The 20277-nt window shown below is 45.1% G+C and overlaps 1 protein-coding gene across 4 annotated transcripts in view; it reads right to left on the bottom strand.

Annotated features, from left to right (window-relative positions):
- MAP4K4 (mitogen-activated protein kinase kinase kinase kinase 4) overlaps window positions 1–20277 on the bottom strand; it is a 917846-nt gene that overhangs the window by 393148 nt on the left and 504421 nt on the right. For all 4 annotated transcript variants that reach the window (XM_069636727.1, XM_069636728.1, XM_069636729.1 and 1 more), the window contains exon 5: window positions 10443–10553. In XM_069636727.1, the coding sequence (XP_069492828.1) occupies window positions 10443–10553 (111 nt within the window). The remainder of the gene's footprint in view (window positions 1–10442; window positions 10554–20277) is intronic.

The following is a 20277-nucleotide window of genomic DNA, read 5'->3' as shown; positions in this document are numbered from 1 at the left end:
GTTCGGACCATAGTAGTTGAGCAAGGTGTACCGCTTGCCCTGTATGGTACCCTGTGCTATCAGGCTCCTTCCCTGCGGATCCTTGACTGAGGAGATAATTCGGAACCTAATAGATTTGTGGATGAGGGTACATGCATCCCTGGCATATGAGTAGGAGGAAAATTAACAGTGCCATCCCCATTCTCCCCCAAATTTTGATTCTGCCTCCTGCCCAGATGAGTTTCTTGCAAGAACACTATTCCCACCCGATGTCGCTACACAAGTAATAGGTCTTTGCGACACTTAAGCAATTCAGCCCCCTCACATTGCATGTGATATACCCAAGTGACCCAATCATTACTTTTCCATGTCAGCAGTACTGTGCCTGATTGCTTAGCTTGCAGGACATGTCCGCGTGTGGTATTGCATATCTCAACATTGCAGAATGACACTTGATTCTTCTGTACATCCCCAACCCCTCCACCTTCTCAGTCGGTCAGGGAAGCTACCTGACCTCCAGGTTTCTGTCCCAGCCCATTGCAAAATCCCAACTTCCCCCTCCCTCCACTCCCACTAGCAACTCCAACCTGCCAGTTCCCCCCAATCCCCCTACCACCCTCCCTGCGAACATGCTCACGCTTGGGGATTCACTAGGGCCCAGTCACCCCTACAACCCTACCATAATAACACCCCAGCCACCAACACATATCAAGGACCAATATTATTCTGTTCGGACGTGGCTTTGTAAGTGGTCCTTTTGGGTTGTCCCCCTTAGTCATTGTTACCCCTTCCTCGTGGTGCACTATGTAGGGCCTCAAGAAAAGAGTTTGCCTCCTCTGGTGGAAGGAAAAACTGCACTCTTTCATGCTCAATGAACTTCGATGGGTAAAGCATAGCACACTTTACGCCTCTGTCTCCCAGTCTCCTCTTCAGGTCTATGAAGGTTTTCCTGGACGACTGCACCTTGTCTGAAAAGTCCAGGAACATCTGGATCTGTGCGTCATGGTATCTTAGGGAGCCTTTTTCTCTGGCTTTCTTCAATGCCATATCTCTGTCGCGATAGTTCAACGGTCTGGCTATCAATGGGCAAGCGCGAGCTCCAGGTATCAGTTTCCTCCCACTCGGAATGCGAGGCGCCCGCTCTACAATAAACCCCGCCGAGAAGTCCTCATCACCTAGTACCTCCTTCAGCAGGTTCTCCACCATTTCCTCCATGTTGCGCTGGTCAGCAGCCTCCAGTACCCCCATTATCCGCAGATTGTTACGATGGGATCTGGACTCGAGGTCATCCTGCTTATCTGTAGGTCTTTAACTGCCCTTCTGAGTACTGCCAGGTCCCTCACTGCAGTGGTATCTCCATCGTCCACCATGTATATTTTCCGTTCAGCCTCATCCAGTCGCTCGCCGTGTACATCTAGTCTAACCTGCATATGGTCCACTTTACAAGTCAGGGTGTCTATTTTGCCATCCAAGGACTGGATGCATGCCTGCACCTGACCAAGCATCTTTTTAATGTCACATAGTACCTCGCCTCAGACATTCGTTCAGGTGAGGCTCCCTCCTGGGGAACCCCATCTGGTGTGGGAGTCTTTGGCAGTCTAGTGGACTCAAATTGCAGCTTTGACTTCCGTTTGCCCGATTTTCGTGCTTTGGACATGTGGGCAGTGGATCTTTAGCAGGACATGAGTCAAAGACATGGTGCGGCTCAACGGATGTCAGAACAGATCAGGCTCTAGCGTTTGAATTGTCCCCCAAGACCTCCTTTGCCTCCCCTGCCAGCAAGGACCTGTGGGCTCTGGATCCCTGCGGGTGCGCCCAGTCTTCCACAATCTAAGTCTGCAGCAGGTGCCCCCAAATAAAGGGCCATTCAATGGGCACTGCTACCAGGGCCCTCGGTTGTCTGTTCAGGTGCATCCTCCGTGCCCTATCCATATCAGGCGGCCCTCACCCACACCATCACTGGAACCCACCTTACGAGATCAGTTGTAAGACTTTGTCTGCTAGCTGGTGTGGCTCTGCTGCTTTGATGGTGCCACTGGGCAAGGCTGTGTTGCTCAGTTACTGCTGCCCCTCCCCCAGCAGCAGCAGGTGCCCCTAGATTGAGGACCACTCGTACACAACCACCAGGCCATCAAATTGTATGTTCAGGTGCCTCCCCAAAGCCCTCTCCACATCAGACAACCCTTGCACGCACGCTCCGCCCTTGGCACCCACCTTCCGAGGTTGCTTGCTGGTCAGTGTGCCAGCTGGTGTGGTTCCGCTACTGTAATTGTGCCACAGGGCAACGCTTTATTACTGAGCTACTGTGGGTTCTCCCAGCAGCAGCGTGGCAGGGAGCTGTGTGCTCACCGCTCCGGATTTACCTTCCGAGGGGGTTCCTTGCTTCCTGCATGGAGGAGGATGATCCCGTGTTGTGAGCGGCGAGGGCAGTGTTTCTGCCGTGGGGGAGCTCATGTATGCAGCACAGTGCTTCCTTGCTTCTCTGCATACACCACACCGATCCATCACTCTGTCCTTTACTGTAGCGGCCTAGCAGTGTTCACCTGCATGCCTCCGCAGTGCTGGTTACGGCGATTCTGGCCGCTCCTGGTGCATATGCCCTCTGGCACACCTGGAGAGGATCGCTGGCCTTGCAGCCCCCACCGCAGCTCTGGCTTTCCTTGCCACGCATAGTCCAGCTTGGAAGGCTGGGCTGTCCCTCACGGCATCTGCCATCCCTCGGCTTTAGCTCCTCTCCCCGGGCTTTCCTGATCTCCAGATTCTTCACTTCAATGCAATGGGGTTCCCAAGTCGGTTTGACATTCAGATTACATGTTGCTGTACGGCCGAGGACAGGATAATGACCAGATGATTAGAGGTTGATTAGGCGCTAACGGCCCGCTGCCATTTTGACTGGGCTCTCTAGCACACTCTCCCCTTGCATGAATTTGATACTCAATCGACAACCATCCCAAGGATCGTTGAGGTAGTGATACATGGCCGTGGTTCCTTAGTAACAAAATCACAATAAAAGCTCAAAAGTACTGCCTGCACCATAGTATTGCGGTTGCTCTCTTCTAGCAGATGATTACATGTGAAAATGAGTCACCTTTACCACGGCTTCCAACTGAGGGGAAAGAGAAAGACAACTATCAAATAGAACTCGTAGGTTCTGGACTGACTTCACAGGTTTCAGTAGCGAGCCAAGTGGAGAGCGAAGTGATACAGGCCAATTTAATGGAAAAGCCAGACTAGGAAAAAATCCTGTTAACATTACTTCAGTCTTCGCTCCATTTTGACAGAGGCAGTTGTCTTGCATACATCATGGAACAATCCCAAGACATCCTCCACCCTCTGTGCATCATAAGAGTCTCATGAAGATCAACCAGGAATTGTGCGTCATCAACATAGATCCGACACTCGCACCCAAAGCTTTCCACTAACTGAGCGAGTGGGCGCCTATAGATATTAAAACAAGGGAGAAGATGGTGGAGAACCCTGTGGAACCTCCACAGGAAATCAAGCCACTGGGAGAAATAAAACTGCCTATTCTCACGGACTGCTAACCTTCAGAAATTAAGCAATTCAAGCATGTTCACGACCCTTGATCTTCATATTGTTTTGCAGCTGATAAATTAAGATAGTGTGAATCACAGTATCGAAAGCTGCCAATAGATCCAATAGATTTAGAGTCACCAGCCTTCCTGCATCACTGAGATAAAGACGTTTTTTCCTGGGTAAACAGGGTGGCCGTTTTAGTACTCCTGCCAGCACAGAAACCTGACAGGATGTCCATGAGATGAGGTTCTTTTTCTCCGGATACCCGGATATTTGAGCTGTTACCTAACTTTCTTAAACTTTAATAACAAAAGAAAAAGTTTAGAAATCCATCTAAAATGTGCAGGCATTGAAGTATCTAGATGAGGCTTTTTCAAAAGCGGGGTAAATGGACCGTCATTCAATGGACTCTGGAAAATGCCTCTTTACCGAGTACCATCAATAACATTTAGGTGATCTGCTAAAATCAAAATAAGATTATATTACTTTTCATTACTTTGGCAGGATAAGTATCTAAGAATGAAGAGGCTTTTTGTTTTTGAACCAATTTTATAACACCCAGCCTAGATAAAAATGTAAAAGCAGAGAACCCAGTGGCCAACTCGGATGGTCCTACCACAAGGGTGTCATTTACCCTTAGCTCTGCTGCAATTGACCCCCAAAGGGACCTGAAAGTTCTTGATAATTGTTAAAATGTTCTGCAGAACATGAATGAGCAAAAGAGATAAGAGAAGTAGTTTATTTTGGCAGGCAAAATTGCTTTTTCAATAATTTAAACAATGTTCCATGCATTCCGTTTTATCAGACACTGACAATGAGCTTCTCCATTGCTGCTTTAGCCTTCCACCTTCTCTTCAGTTCCATAAGGTCAGACGTAAACGAACCATTTTGAGAACATGCATTTGATTTTTTTCCTTTTTCTTTTTTAACTGGGACTAATTTGTCTAGAATAGCTGTAATCTTGGAATTAAAAGACGCAAACTGATTATATGGGGATTAAGTTATTTCAGTAATAGTTGGAATGGAAGAGTACCTAGAATTAAACTCCAAATTTATTGAATGACATTTCTGATGTAGAAAAACATGGTTTTAAAACTATTAGGAGATTGGAAGTTTTATCACTCTGCTTAAAACCTTTGAATCTAGTAAAATAAAGTCCTGCACTATGACTGAATTTATATTATAAAGATGCAAGTTTAAATCGCCAAGAATTGGATTCCTGGGAGCAAGGAATTTTAGCTCCTTGCATAGCAATTGAAATAAAAATCAAACAGTTGCTTAAATAAAAACAATCAACTCCTGTCGTTAACTTTAATGTTAGAGGTTCCATGTTGACCAGGTTCGGGTTTGGACTATTGGTCCTTTTAGTTTATTAGAACAGATAAAATCCATCCCTCCTCCCTGTTGCTCAACTAGAGTTTTACAGAAAGGCGAAAAATACTGAGTTAATCCTAATTGTAAATTACTGGACGATAATGTCAGTTCAGGTCCTAGAAATTTAAATAAGGTCACAAAAAGCAAAAACATCTGACTGTTACAAACATGTGGAACATGCATGCCCAGAAACTTTTGAATATTCAGAATACCTTTGCTCCCTAAAAACAGGCATATCCCCCACAACAAAAATTGGAGAGTACAAATGCATTCAAAATATAAAAGGAAACGGACACGAGTCAGTTCATCCTGCTTCCACAGACAGCTCTGTGGATATGTTCGGAGGGCTGTCTGTCAAGGCATCAACAGAACTTGGAGCAAAGGTCACAAGGTTCAATGGTCTTTACTAAACTAAAATGTTTAGGGATTACGCATAACTGGAAAAAAGGTGTGGGAAATCAACAGAAGAATTGGCTTTCTATAGGAAAGTAGTCCTTTCCCACTCTCCCTTAGATTCTGCCAGTTGATGGTCTGAAAGTGACAGTCTTTTGGGATGTAAGTACCCCAGAACGTCTCGACTCTTGTGGTTGAATGCTTGGCTTTCATAGAAGTTATGAGGATGTCCTCCATGTCAAAACTATCATCACCAGACCTCATGATCTGGGTCATCTGGACTTGGGACAACAGATATCCGGTTTCTCTGAATCTCAGCCAAGAAAGTGGTGGGCCTTGAAACTATTAGATTTCATCCCATTGGTGGTGCTTGAAGACCTTGTATTCGGTCCCAGCACTTGGGTCTCAAACAGGCCCTCCCATCTCTCAACATGCTTGTATCTAGGCTCATCCTTTCCCTTTACATGTATTTCCTCAACATCACACTACACTTTGCGCCTTACCATCTCTCTTCAATTCTAGTGGTCACCACAACTGGTTCTCCTCTCCTTTAGATTTCATACCATCACCTGCATGCCATTGTAATACCTGCAGCTGGTAAGATAGCTCAGCGGGTTGTGCGCTCACTGCTTATCGCAGGTTTGAATCCCGGCAAGACCAACACAGCCTTTCATCCTTGCGAGGTCGACAAATGAGTACCAATTTCGGTTGGGTGATATTGTATGTAAATATGTGCTCTGCAAAGCGCTTTGGATCAAGGCGCTATATAAATAACATTATCATTGTCTTCGCCCACCTCCATCTTTGTCCCTTTTTTCAGCTACTCCCTCAGCTTTTCTTGGATATCTGCCAAAGGTTTTTTTTATTCCTTTTCCTTTGCCTCCTTCAACCCCCATCTTCCTGCTTATACATGCTGCTCTCGAACCTCAACTTTCAAGAGGGAAACAGTACTAATTTTCTTATTTTCCTGAACTTATTTCAGGGACATTTTGCTGCCTTTGTTTTTTCTAATGTGGAAACCTTACCACAAATCAGGATAACGTGAACTCTGCATTCCTTCATTGCCTTTTGAGTTGATGGAACGAGATGGCAAAAGACTCTTGCCATGTCCCAGTCAGATGGTGCTCCTCTCCTCCACTGAAATTATGGGAAAAGAAGGCAAGTCCTATCAGAACCAGAGCGATTTCTTTGAGCCAGTGAATGAGCGTCCCTCCACTCCCTTATTTAAAATGAACAAGAACAGATCCTGCAAAATGTTGATAATTTCACCTTCATAATGGATCCTTCCTGGACCACTCATCTCACTGAGGAGTATGCCTTTATCATGTTAGTAATGGACAGGCATCACAATTGCCCCCAAACTCCTTCTACAACGGTTTTTCACTCGCGAATCCAAACGTCACAACTTCACCGTCCTTGATCATAAAGCTCAGTCTTTTTCACAATAGTATCCACTTCTTCCCAGGACACCCTTCCCTTTCAGGCCATCCAAAGAAGCAAAGGTTCAATCTTTTTCTCTAGTCTTAATGCCAAGCACCTTACATGCAATTTCTTTTTACCCTTCACCCAAGTTCAGAAATGCCTTGAGGAAGGAGTTTGTGTCTTGAGGAAGACGACCAATTGGTTCATTTCCAGCGCTAGGACAATTTTTTTACTTCTTCAAACCTTGTTGATCTCTGTGATGGGTCCTAAAATCTGTTCATAGTTTATAATTCTTTCAAGATTCCTCCAATATCTCATTTAGTAGCAGCCATTTCAACCACTTTTTCAACAAAATTTATTTCCTTCACCCTGATTGGGAGGGAGCTCCACCATCTTGTAGCAGCCTTCTTGATTTATTATGGTTTCTCTCCAGCTCTTCCAGCAGTCTGAGCACAGTACTGCCAGTAGGAGGCAGAAACAGATCCAACCACTAAGCTTCCATTCCTTTGCACTGCACTGGTCGCACATCTCTCATATGAAGCAGCCATTGTGTTCAATCTTTTCCTTCGTCCCTCTAAATGTAGTTGCTTGTTTTTATTTGTACACTCTTTGATTTATGTTGTGTTCCAGTTTATTAGTGAACTGGGTTCAGTGAGAGGCGGTCCCCATCAGGCATCACCCAGCGTTGACCGCCCAGTGCGCTCAGGCCACTTCCTTCGTGTTGGTGTACTTTTCTTCAGCAGTCTGGCTGGCCTCAATATCTTTGGCTAGCTCAATTATGAGCTCCGAGAGCACACCGAGACTGCCTTTATTTGAACTATAGGCTGTGGATCATAGCTTTTGCCCACAAAAACACGACCATCGAATACACAAGGTGGGCCATGCAAAGGGCAGGCCACAAAAAGCACCAGATAAAATAGAAACCAACTAAGGGATGCATTTAAATCCAAGCCTGCCCTTTAATTACCTTGTCAGTCTACTTGGACACTGTTCTTGCCACACTCACTGGGCTCCAGTCACAGACAGCAGTGCCAATCATGGGCATTTGTGCATGGCACTCCCCCTTCCCCTGAACAAAAACACACGCGAGCGCGCAAACGCACACTAACACACACTAACACACACTAACACACACTAACACACACTAACACACACTAACACACACTAACACACACTAACACACACTAACACACACATCCAAGTCAGCCTCCAGTAGCCCTGCAGCCTCATAACCGGCTCAACCTATGCCAAAGATTTTCACACCCCAAGCATCGGGGAATGCAGAGGGGCCGATGGGGTAGGGTTGCGCTCAGCACAACAGTGGATGCTCGCGCTGGTCTGCCCTGGTCAACAAGTCTCTGCGATCCAGAAATCCAACGGAGACAATGGGATGGCAGTTCTTTCCCACAACATCATATTACAAGCTGTATTTATTCCACACTTCGTATGGTCACTCTTCCTGGAAACTAGGTTGAGTAGGGGCAGGCGGACCGGGGGGCGGGAGGGGAAGACAACCAACATGCAAACTTTCCTTATGCAGCTTACCTATTTTGTACATTGAGTCCAAGTCGGCTTTTACCGCCATGTTTCCCTGGTTAATGTACATTTGGAAAATGCTCAGAGTTGCATATATTGGTTAATACTTTAAAAACTGATCTTAAACACTAGCTCTCCCTTTATAAGTTACACTCAGCTAGGTAGGATGCCAAGCCAAGTACTGTAACTAGGTCCTGCAATCCATTCAGTACAGCTAGGAATGCTCACCTTTTGTAAATTGTTTCCATAACAAAATCTGGAAACAATATTTGCCAACGTTCATCAATACCGTTTTTTGCACGATGTCTTCTTGATGTTTTGCTTGGAAAATCCAGCAGCCAGGACACCTTCTCCCCCTTCCCACAAGGGCGCTTCTCAAAGACTTTGCCAGAACGGCTCCATTTCCCGTCATTTATCGCCATGCTATCAGAATTGGTGGCATGCAGCAGAGGAAGGCACCACAGGACCATGTTATGGCACCCACCATCTTGCAAGCACTGCCACTCTTCTTTTCATCACCAGTAACTAATACTGTGTATTGATAGTCTCCACGTTACATGGTCATTGTAATTCCTCCTCAGAAGTATCCTTTGCAATATCCACCATCACCACCTTCCCTGGGACAGCGAAATTAGCATTCCTCGAACAATTGAATTGAAACCATGTTGATCAGAAGCCCAAGTGTGCCTGTGAAAATGAGGTAGGTCTTTCAAACAATTGTATTGTAAAAAAAGGGGGGTTTCTACCATCCAACTCTTTCTGAGCTTTTCCTCGCCCTGCTGCTGCCATAATATGCCTTGATCATACCAATTGTACCATTATGCAGTCAGTATGCTATCTTCTTGCACTTTGCGCTCAGCAAACACCCAAACTACAAAAACCTACAGCGCCTGCCTCTTTTTTTGGCCTGAGATATTACGACCACATCAACCCTAAAATCTTTTTATTAGCTCACAAAAGTCGCATCTAAAACCTTCCAGTTACCACACGAAGTTATGCCCAGACATGATCATGCTTAATTCACAAAGCTATCCTTACCCTAACAGCTAACTAGACATTCAAGGTTGGTCTGCCTCAAATGTTTCATTCTACCAATGAGGTACAAACAAAACGTAGGAAGCCCCTTGACACAAAGCTCTCCCCTCAGGAAAGCCATCCAACTAAAGTTTACAATCAAAGCCAACCTCATTAAATATCGCAATGGACTGAGAACTAACCTCCTGCGCTCACCACATTGGCTGGACTTGCATTATCCTCCCCTCAGCAATGGCCAGAGGAACATTTGAGACTGATCAACACGGGGCATGATAAAGACCCTAGCAGGCGAAGGGTTAAATGTCAAAGCACTTGAGGACCAGCTCCCCCTGAGCCATCTTACTATACCTTCTCGAAGGCTAAATATGTTCTACTTACTGGCACTTTAGAGGAGCAGGAAAGGGTTCCGTTTCTAGCTGTGAGAAGCAGGCAATGATACATTTAATGAGAGGATCTTGTGCTGGAGGTGACTCTTTGATAAAGCTATTGTAACAAAATAGGATCGATTTCTTTAAAAGATCAATAACGACATCACCGAAAATTCTCGGGGACTGATCTTTTCATATCAGAAATCTTGGTGCATTGTACATTGCTCAGTTGTTATAAGCAGTGCTCTATAACGGCAATCCCTGAAAATCAGCAGACAAGCAGCATTCTCCTCCGAGTCACTTCCAGGATCAGAAAGTAAAGGATGTCAATCACCTCCGAGATGGTGGGTGAGAGGTTCAGCACAAAAATCCTGCCATAATTCCCCCAATTAAAACCTCAAAATCTTCCATTAGCCACAGCGATACCCCCTCGATTTACTCCAGAATGAAAGATCTGTAATTTCTGCGAATATACAGGTCGCAAATGGATCTGCCAAATATTTTACTCTACAAAGCTGCCGACTGGCCCCATGTAATGAGGGTCCCCTACATTGAATCCAGTTTTGTTTAGCATTTTGCATGATTGGACTCATTGGCCTACACACCCAACAGATAAAATGGGACACCAACAGAAACGGGGCAAAACACAGCTAGACAGCCAGGACAATAACGTTGTGACCATCATGCCATGGAACCAATTGCCAGTAGGTCTCCCTTTCTTCCATGCAGCTGGAATATGACCTTGTAAACATTGTAGCTCCACAGGTATGCATTACCAAAACCCAGGTGTTTACTCACCCTGAGAATCTCACGTGATATATAAGCAATCCAATCTTCTTTCAGAGTGTTTCCCTTTGTGTTTTTCACAAGGTCTGTGATGGAACCAGCACCACAGAACTCCATAACAAGCTGAAAAGTGAAGAGAGAGACACTGAATACCAAGCATCATACAAGAATCAATTCATGTTTTTTAAAGCATTAAAATCCCTATTGCTCAAGGGGCCACCAAACACTATTCGTTTTACTTTCATCTTCTAATGTTCTAAAACCAACATTAGAAGACAGCAGCATAACAAAAGAAAAGGGCATTGAAAGGTGTTCCGAAGAGGGAGAAGCTTGCATGCCTCTAGAACATGGAGCAGAGCATTTCACACAGCATAATCCCCAGTGGCAACTTGTGCACACATGTGGAGGCAGTGGCCAAAAAGACTCAAAACTAAGTTTTCCATTTTTGCAAACAGTGTCCAGTGTCAGCATTTACCATTACAGAAGAATTGTGACTTCATACAGAAAATAGAACTTGTAGAAATTAAGAATTGCCGATCTTGTGTACAGGTTGAAGACTGAAGACCTTCTTTAGACCCATTTCTCCTCCCACCCCACACACCAAGCTCCTTTTACACTCCGAATGTGTGTCACTTCTTTTTTTTTTTTAAGTTCAAGACCATCATCGACAATTGTCAACAAATGCAAGATTAGGATCCTTTCATTAGAGCGAAAAGCAAGACAGGCAGGGACAAAACGAAGAAAGGCAGGTAAGGGCACACGTAGAACAGATATCTTAGCCTGCATCCCGTTTGTAAACTTTATTGCAACAAAAACGGACGTGCATGACCCGAAGCTGGAGTATACATGTAAACAAAATATTTGTAGTGCTGAATCTCAGTTGATAATGGCATAGTACTGCCGGAGGACGGAGAATTCACCAGAAAAGCTTAAGTACATGCACATTTAAATGCATTTCATAGATCAGAGAAGTCCCACCCTCTCCACCCCAATCAGCATCTGAAATTGAGGATTAAGAACTGATAGAACCTCTTGCGTTTCTGAATACCTTTTACAAACATTTGGCTGTACTTGCAGTGCTTAATTTGTGGGGGTGGTTGCTAGGGGTCAGCACCAACACTAATATCCGAGTCCTGCCACTTACCGTCACAAACTCAGTTTGGTGTTTTGGCAACTATTATTTCAACTGTCAGTCGCAGTCAACAGTGTACAATGGCTAGGGTCTCTGCATCCTGGGCCAGCTCATTGTTATTCATGAACCTGACGATTCCGGTGGGGAGGGCAATGCTAGTTAACCATTTCCAGAAAGAACAAGGAGTGGAAAGGTGGCAGTCAAACCTCTGTGCTTGTGCTTGCCATGATCATATAGTGATCCAGTCAACCTGCATAACATTGGTGCACCTACGTAACTAATAACCAGCAGAACTGCCAAAGCACTGTGGGTTGACAACAGGACGGTGGCCATGCCAGCAACACCAACACAGCGGAAAGGACAGGGAAAAGGTCAACTCTGAAGACCAGCGCCGGCCAGGAGACAAAAAAAATAGCTGCAGGGAAGTTAAATTAGTTCAGTTATGATTTTTCCTGAATTTGCTCATCAATTTTCTATAGGAGGGAAGCACAGTTGATCTTTCTCTGTGAATAGTCAACATGTTCCACTTGCCACTTATAAAATCAGAGCCACGTGTTAACAATGATGCGTTTTAAAAAAGCGCTTAAATATTTTTCTTCAAGACACAACTAGCATGTTGAGTTATTTTGTGTTAGATGGACTGATCTCTGTAAAAAGCACATATGCCTTGGATAGTGTAGCCATCAACCCTGATGAGCCGTGAGAGTTACAGCTTTAAGCCCCAACATGCAGATACTGTGGGAGAAGCCCATGGGTGGTGGCAACAGTGGACTGGGAGCTGGCCGCCCCGATGTTTAACAGGCGTGCTCGGAATTATTTGGGCACTGGCACTTATTTTGTTTGCAAATTAAGCACTGGCTGAACATGAGTAGCCCAGGGGCACAACACATTTTTAAATAGCATGTGATGCAGGACCACCTTCGGGCCCGCTACTTTGGTGTAAAGCAATCATGTCATTCATTTTAATCAACTTCACTCACTGTGAAGGCTTGAAAAACCTTAATATGCAAACGTCCTTTATGTCAATTGTCGAAATGCTAAGTGTAGTCGATACATTTCATGGAATAAACTCCACTCACTGCATTACTCTTTAATTTAAATGCCCCAAAGTATTTTCTCTTCTGCTTTCACAAAGCCATTCATTTTAATTGTGCAACCAACATGGACTATCGGATGCTTTCAATCTCATCAATAAAGCACATGAAAATCTTCCCAATTGAGCAAGTCATCTTTAAGGTTGTACCTTTGATGCTTCAATGTAGACTGGGCCAGTGTTCACTCCGACTGCTTCCAGTTATGATTCCACGAGAAATATAGCTCAAATTAAGGATCATGTAATCTTGAATGGCCAAGAATTGGCTCCTAGATAGCCCAAATCTGATTACCTTAAGTACTGCATTTGTGGGGTTTGTATCAGACCATAGCCTGTGTTAACCAACGGTAACTCACGCTGCTGAAAGAATCCCCCAGCATGCTACTGCGGGCCCCCTTTAGATTTGTTTGAAGTCTAGGCCAATACAGTAATCAAAATTGCTTCTTGTTGGATTGTCAGTAACTAAAGAGCTGCTTAACGTGGTCTGTAGAAACAATATAGTGACTTGTAGTATTTTAACACTCTTCAAAGTGAATTAACTCCAGGTGCTTAATATCAAGAGTCGACCGTCAGGATTCCAAGCAGTTCTATTCAGGATACACAGGGCTATGGAGGAGAAGCATTAGCACACTGTGCCAGCTACTAGGAAACCACTGTATAGTAATAATTAGCAGCACTGGTGATGAACTGCTATTGGGCAAGGGTGTAGTAGCTCTGCCTTTTTAATTTTTTATTAAAATTAATAAAATGGTGTGTATAATACCATCTCTGAACGGGAAATCTGCTGATCAGATTCCCCTTTCATAAGCCCAATGCCAAAAGAATAGTGTGTACATGTGTCTTGCTGCATCAGGACCCTGATATTCAGCACCTGCCTTATCAGTGGCTCAGAGCAGGCTTAGAGGTCGCGGGTGGCGATTTGATAGCTACTGTGACAGTCGAGTCTCTGCAGCGCAGTGGCTGCATTAAAGATATGCACCCTTGTTCCAAAACTCTATAATTATGTTTCTACCTCCTGGTGGCAGAATAATCTTTAAATATAAACCATACCAGAGTTAGGGTATGTTGGATGGTGTACTCATAATTCTTACAGTCACATCCAATTTGCAATCGCCCGTCCGCTCCTGTGAGTCAGCTCAGCAGCGTAAAGTGATGTGCATTCTGGCCAGATGGACTGAGCCTGCCAAATGACAGGACAAGAACCTGAATGGCCATGTGAAAGGGTGTCGAAGAAGGAAGCCGACACAAAGGTGGCATGGTGGTGGTAATAATCTTATTTATGGAAAGAAGACCCTCACTATCCCCATCTTCTAAGAGGGGCTTCCCTGCCTCAAACCAATACTAGGTTCCGTCAGAATGTCCGTCAACATCTACCTCCGCCGTCCTGGGTCAGAACCTACTTCTATCCCTTACCCTACAACTAAAGAATAATCCAACAGAAAGTTCCTTCTGCTGATGTACAGATAGTGTTCAAAGAAATGTTCTCTTGCACAAAGGGCGCCAGGAGTAATGACTCCCATCCCCTGGTTTGCAGGTTCCACGCAATCTTTGCACAACTCTATGTTCTGGACCAAGCAAATTACTCCCTTCTTCTGGTATTGGTCCGTACAGTTCACAGTCAGTGCAGGGGGAATGACTCCCTTCGCCGGGCATCTCCAAGTTCCAAGGGCTTTAGATTCTTCTCCAGGTGAAGGACTCTCTTCTCCTAGTGCTTGAACAGTTCTTTTTTTGCATCTTTCCACTTGGCATATATCTTGCCACACTCTCTCGGTATTGGCAAAGTCGCAAACCCTTCTCTGGTGATCCACGGACATGTTTGCGACTCTAGCGAGGAAGTCCTCCTTGGATGCCCCAATTCCTCTATGTAGGAAAAAGGTGTGCATGCACTTCTATCCTCTTATGTGGGTTTCCAGCAACTGGGACCTCGCCTCCGAGCAAGCTAGCCTCACCCTGGGGATTGGCTGAGAGAATACTCTGCCAAAAAATGTACTTTAAATAATTAAATGTCAGAATTGGAAAAAGAAGCCTTTTTGTTGTCCCCAGAATTGTGCGGTGGGGTTGTATGTCAAGGACCATTAAATTAAGGCTTGACCAGTTAGTGGGAACCAATTCAAGATAGTCTATATCTCCTACAATCTAAAAAAAGCCTGATGTTCCTTAGATGCAACAAATCAATCCATGAAATGAGACTGGTGAGTGAGACTTGTATTGATATGCTTTATACTGTGCCAAATCACCACCCTTGGTAGATCCAGAGCGCCTAAGCTGGTCCGTGGCATGGCGTACTATGCCTGCTCGGGGTATCCAACCATTAATCTGCTTGGAGGTTAGAAAATGAGTGTTTAAAATACAATGGTGCCCGCACAACCTGAGACACTTAGAAGTTGTGATGCAGTCAGGTCAGGGGATACTAGTTGTAATGAGGGAAGAAATGTATGATTTTCTGCTGTCCAATGGGGTGGGGGGGGAGAAGGGTTTCTTTGTCATTGTTCATACTGCAAAAACCAATAAATAGAACTAAAAAAAAAGAAAATGAGTCAATGGAATGCAAGAGGATAGGAAAGCAGTAAATAGATGCAGCAAACAGGGCGAAAAGGATGGAAAGGGGGATGAATGGTCTGTGTTTGGTGGATGACCGTTCGGCAAAAAGGAGGAGGCAGATATGTTAAGTTTTGGGATAATTGGGTGGATTTTCAACGCAGATTTGGATAACTGAGTTAGTACACGGTGTAGTACACGGTGTAATGTTTGATGCATGAGGGGCTCTGGTGTATGCCCAGACATTCCCGGAAGTTCATTGCCTTGTTTGCCCAGGCATCTCAATAGGTTGCACCCCAGAATGCATGCTAATTCTGTGATTGACGAGAGTGGCATAGTCCAGAATCGTGTGCGTATAAAGGTGATGGTTGTTGGTAACATGAAATGGAGTGGTGAAACTAGTAGGGTTACATTTTTAAAATCCTAGCCGTTTGATAAAGGTGTTTAAGAGTGTTGCATTTCATATTAGACTATTTCACCTTACAGTTTGACAGGCTGGTGCCTTACTTGGGAGTGGGACTAATACATAGCCATGTTGAGTCAGAAAATATAAACTGAGCAAGCGGTGTCAATAGGCTGTGGGAAAGGCGTAAGTGAATTTGCAACAAGCAAGGTAGGTAGGAAGAGATTGACAAGATGCTAGTTATTCTGTAGGCTGGGACAGCCCAACACCCTTCTATTAGGTGATGTGAGCTTTTTGATAACCTATGACAAGATGTACTGCTAGTACACCGCTTTATGCCACACTAAGCCCACCTTACAGGACTGAAGAAAAGGGGGGGAATTGTATAGGCCGCAAGCCTAACAGCAGTGTGTTCAGAGCTCAGCACTGAAGAGCTCCTCAGCCAGCCAAAGTGTACAGAATAAACATGAATCAGAAGTGGATGTGCTCCAAAACGGGGCCACAGGGAAGGGCAGTGTTGATCTGAGGAGCTTGTACACTTTGAAGCCCTTTTAATTACAGAAGGGAGTGGCAGTATTTCAGAAATATAGCAGAGGCTCAGCACTTCTGTGCGTTAACCTGCATAATCCAAACTAGTCTTCTCAGCCTGGGCTGCAGTTCCCCTTTTCTGTTAGGGGGCGCTTGAAGCTCTTGGGTTCATGCAGCCTACATTTGCATGCGTCTATGTCACGCTTTATGGCCACTTTCATACACTGAATGCTGCTTCGGTCTTAGGTTTGGGAGTGCTGCCTGCCACCTTATAGATGCTGTGTGTGCGACAACGGACACTCATGTGAAACCGCATAGAAATATGACAACACCATTTCTGCTGAACCCATGACGATGTTCTGAGGTGGTATGAAATGTACGTTTTGATTTACCACAGAAGACATCATGTGCCTTGCCTCTTTTTCCCCTCTCCTTCTCTCCACCCTTTCCCCTCCACTGTCCTGTAACAGTGCGTAGATTTATCGCTAATTGATTTTCTTTAAACTGTTTCATTAGAAATTGCTAATGAGTCTAAGAGCTAAGAGCAACAGTTGTATTGTTACACTCGTTAAAAGGAAGTCCCGACACAAGGAGATTAACCAGCTTTAATCCTATATGCTTGTTTGTTATTGAAGTATAATTTTTGTGATCCGAAATTTCATTAAAAGAACTTTGAGAAAAAAAAAAAGAAATATGACAAACAACCCAACCAGGTAGTAGAACTAATCCGGCATTCTGTCACAGAAAATAAAAAGGGGTAAACAATGAAAGTGAAAAATGAGCACTTCTCCTAAAAACCAAGAAATTTAAATTCGATTACAATATCACAATTGGGAAGGGAGACAGGCTATGCCAACATGCTTAGAAATGCCTTTTGGGACACAATCAAAAATAAAACCATGTAGCAAGTCTACTGCTAGAAAAAGCCGGGTCTAGTCAGACTGTCGTCAACAGCAGAAATCAGCAAAGCATTTAGGAACTTTGCAATACATCTTTGGAGTAATAAATCGTCATAGAAGGAATCCAATTTGAGACAAGTTTGCATATTCATAGGTTCCACTGAGCCCGACTTGCTGTGAAACTCGGGGGCCATCAGCGAGGGCCCCCTTGGCCTGCATGATGGTCTACACGTTGCCAAAAAAGGATTTCAATATTTGCACATTTTCTATTTCCAAGAAAGAGCCACTAACTTGGCAAAATACAACCTTTCGTTCATTATTTGAGGTAATTAGTAGCTGCGATTACCAAATGAGGGTCGGGTTTAACACCCAGGTTAATGCTGGAAACGACTGATGCCTTTATACAAAACACTACAAAACCCGCCGATCGCCCCAGGACTTGGTGTCCCTGAATGAATGATCCGGTCTCTCTGCAACCCCCTTTCTCCCCCCCCCCCCCCCCCCCCCCCCCAGCTAACATGCAAGCCTGCCACGGCCACATCTTTTAATTAACTGAAAGAAATTCCATTCATCACCCATCAAGTCACAAGGCAGAAGAATGGCTTAAAGGCCACCAAGTCACACGCCGGGTGAATGCAGCCCGCGGTGATTCACTGCCCGAACGCGTTGCACACACGATTCTTTCATCTTCGCGTAGTGCACTTGTCTGCATCCACGTGAACAGTGATACCAACTTGAAACAAAGATACGCTTTATGTCCAGGGTTCAAAGGCATTCCAGGGGACTAAGGCTAGGAACCTTATACTTCGCCAGACACCTCGACCACACAGCAACGCACCATAAACCAGTAGATCTTGACACGTGTAATACTACACGACATGGGCGAGTAAGCGCTAATCTAAGATTATATTACAAATTCATTAAAACAAAAACGTTAGTGTAACATAGGTTTCGTCTATAAAATTAGTGGCCAAGTCGATTCGTCGCAATTAGGGATCCTTGGAAGGAAAGAAAGAAGGCGACAAAAGGAATGAAAAGGCAAGCGCGTTAGTGGACAGGCCCACGCCTGCAGCAAGCAGTCAGGTGATACCACAAGTTCACACCTCAAAATCACAGTTTGCCGTCCAGAAGCATTTTTTAATTGATTTTTGCATTTATTTACAGCGCACATAACCCATAGTTATATAGGTGCTAGTTTCATTGTTGAAGGGTGGGCTAGGTATAACGCGCTTTTTTTCTCTCCCAACTGCGGTCCGGGATTCAAACCTGTGTTTACTCAGCGTGGTCTTGCTTCCAAGACCCGCTGTTGCCACAGAGCTTTCCTCCCAGCATTGAAGTCCGGGAGAGTTGTGTGGATCCGTTACTCAGCAGGTGAACGAGCACTGTCAGGAATACAGTTTGGCCTTCCTTCAAATGTGCGACTGATGAATTTGCCACTCTTGGGTCCTCGAAACACAAAGTAGCCACTCAAAAAGCATGAGGCTCTGAAACATAGCATGTCCAACCCGGACAAGCAAAAACTGCAATGAAGTTCAGAAATAGTGTGCCAAAAAGACCAGCACACCACCATGCTGCTCCGCGGAAGAGGTCTTAAATCTTCAAAGGGGCTTTTTAAACTAACAGCAGGAAGAGCAATGGCTTCAGTTGGGGACCATTCTGACAAGTCTAGTAGTCCATTGCTGGTAGCAGTGAAAGCTGCTTCAGAGACTACCTCCTGACCACAGAAAACCACCAAATCATTTTTGTAGTTCCTGTACAAAAAAAAAAACGGATGCAGTCACAAACTTCTTAAGTTCCTATTTTAAACAGGGTCTTGAGGATTAAGAATGATAGCCAGAATTGGCCATCACCCATCCCTCCAAGGCTGAATCCCATGGATGGCAACCTCTATGTGCTGATGGCCAGAGGTGATTAAGAGGGGAAGGGATCATAAGGAAGAGCGGTGACAGGGGTACAAGTAGTCACTGAAGTAACATTGCATGTTACTCACCGTAGTGATTCACGTACTCCTAGTCCGTAGTCCCCTACTGTATGGGCGTCCCTCGATAGGGACGAGAAACAGTATCCTTTTCACAAGAAAAAATTGTCTTCCATTTAAATTTAGATGTGCGCGGGGGCGTGGCCCTGGGACTATGCGCTCCCTGACTCTGCCCACCGGCCCCACTCCTCAGTCCCCTTTGTTGCGTCGACAATATTACAATTGCCCAATGACACTGGTTTATTACGGGGGGGGGGGGATGATGGTGGAACGTATGGAGGAAAGGGGACTGGACTTGGAGTACATTTGTCACTACGGTGTGTAACAATAACTCCTACGTCCCCTTTCCTCCATACTGTATGGGTGATTACAACCAAATGCAGCCATTGGGAGGAGCTTTGCCCGCCTAAGAAAACAATTTTCTTAAAACTGCCTGGCCAAATTCTGCATCCGATCTGGTGCAGGCATCCAAGCAGTAGTGTTTGCAAAAGGCTGATGGGGAATCCCAAGTAGCCCCCATGCTGATCGTCTTCCATGGAGCGGGTCTGATACAATTTCTCCAACAAACAGGTGTGGCCTAGGATCTGATAGGGGTGGGCATCCATGTTTGTGGCAAAGACCTATGCTGCCCCTCATACGCCTCCTTGATGGCCATCACCATCCACCTTGCTATTGAAGCCTTGGAGGCTTGAAATCCTGGTTTTGACCTGCCAAAAGCGATGACCAAGGCATCCGATGCAGAGAAGCTTTGTCCTGTCCAGGTAAAATCTTAGAGCACACCTGACATCCAGACAGTGCAATACTTTGAGCCTCATCCTTTAGATCTGCAAAGAGTGTTGGAAGTATTAGCTCCTTGTTAAGGTGAAGGTATGTCACGACCTTCGGGAGAAATGCAGGATGCGTCCTAAGCACAACCTTGCACCGGTGAAATGTGGTATAGGGCTCTGAAGCCACCAGCGCCTGAATTTCACTGATGCAGGGTGCTGTGATAAGGCCAACCAGTAGGGCAGTCTTTATAGTAACCAGCCCGATGTTTGCTGACGCCATGGGTTCGAAGGGTTTGTGGGCCACGGCGCCCAGCACAAAGTTGATGTCCCAGACCGGATGCGGGTGCTTGACCGGAGGATACAATCTGGTCAGGCCCTGAGGAGAACATGTTATCTCCAGAGTTCTTCTGGGCCCCTATGTCTGCTAGATATGTACAACAGGTGTCTACCTGCACACCAGAGTGAGCCAGATGCACAGAGAAGGATAGCACATCGTCCAATGAGCAGGT

Source organism: Ambystoma mexicanum, chromosome 7p (assembly GCF_040938575.1).
Source record: "Ambystoma mexicanum isolate Mex_15411 chromosome 7p, UKY_AmexF1_1, whole genome shotgun sequence".
Lineage (NCBI taxonomy): Eukaryota > Metazoa > Chordata > Amphibia > Caudata > Ambystomatidae > Ambystoma > Ambystoma mexicanum.
Note: the sequence above shows the minus strand (reverse complement) of the source record. Positions and strands in the feature narration are given on the sequence as shown.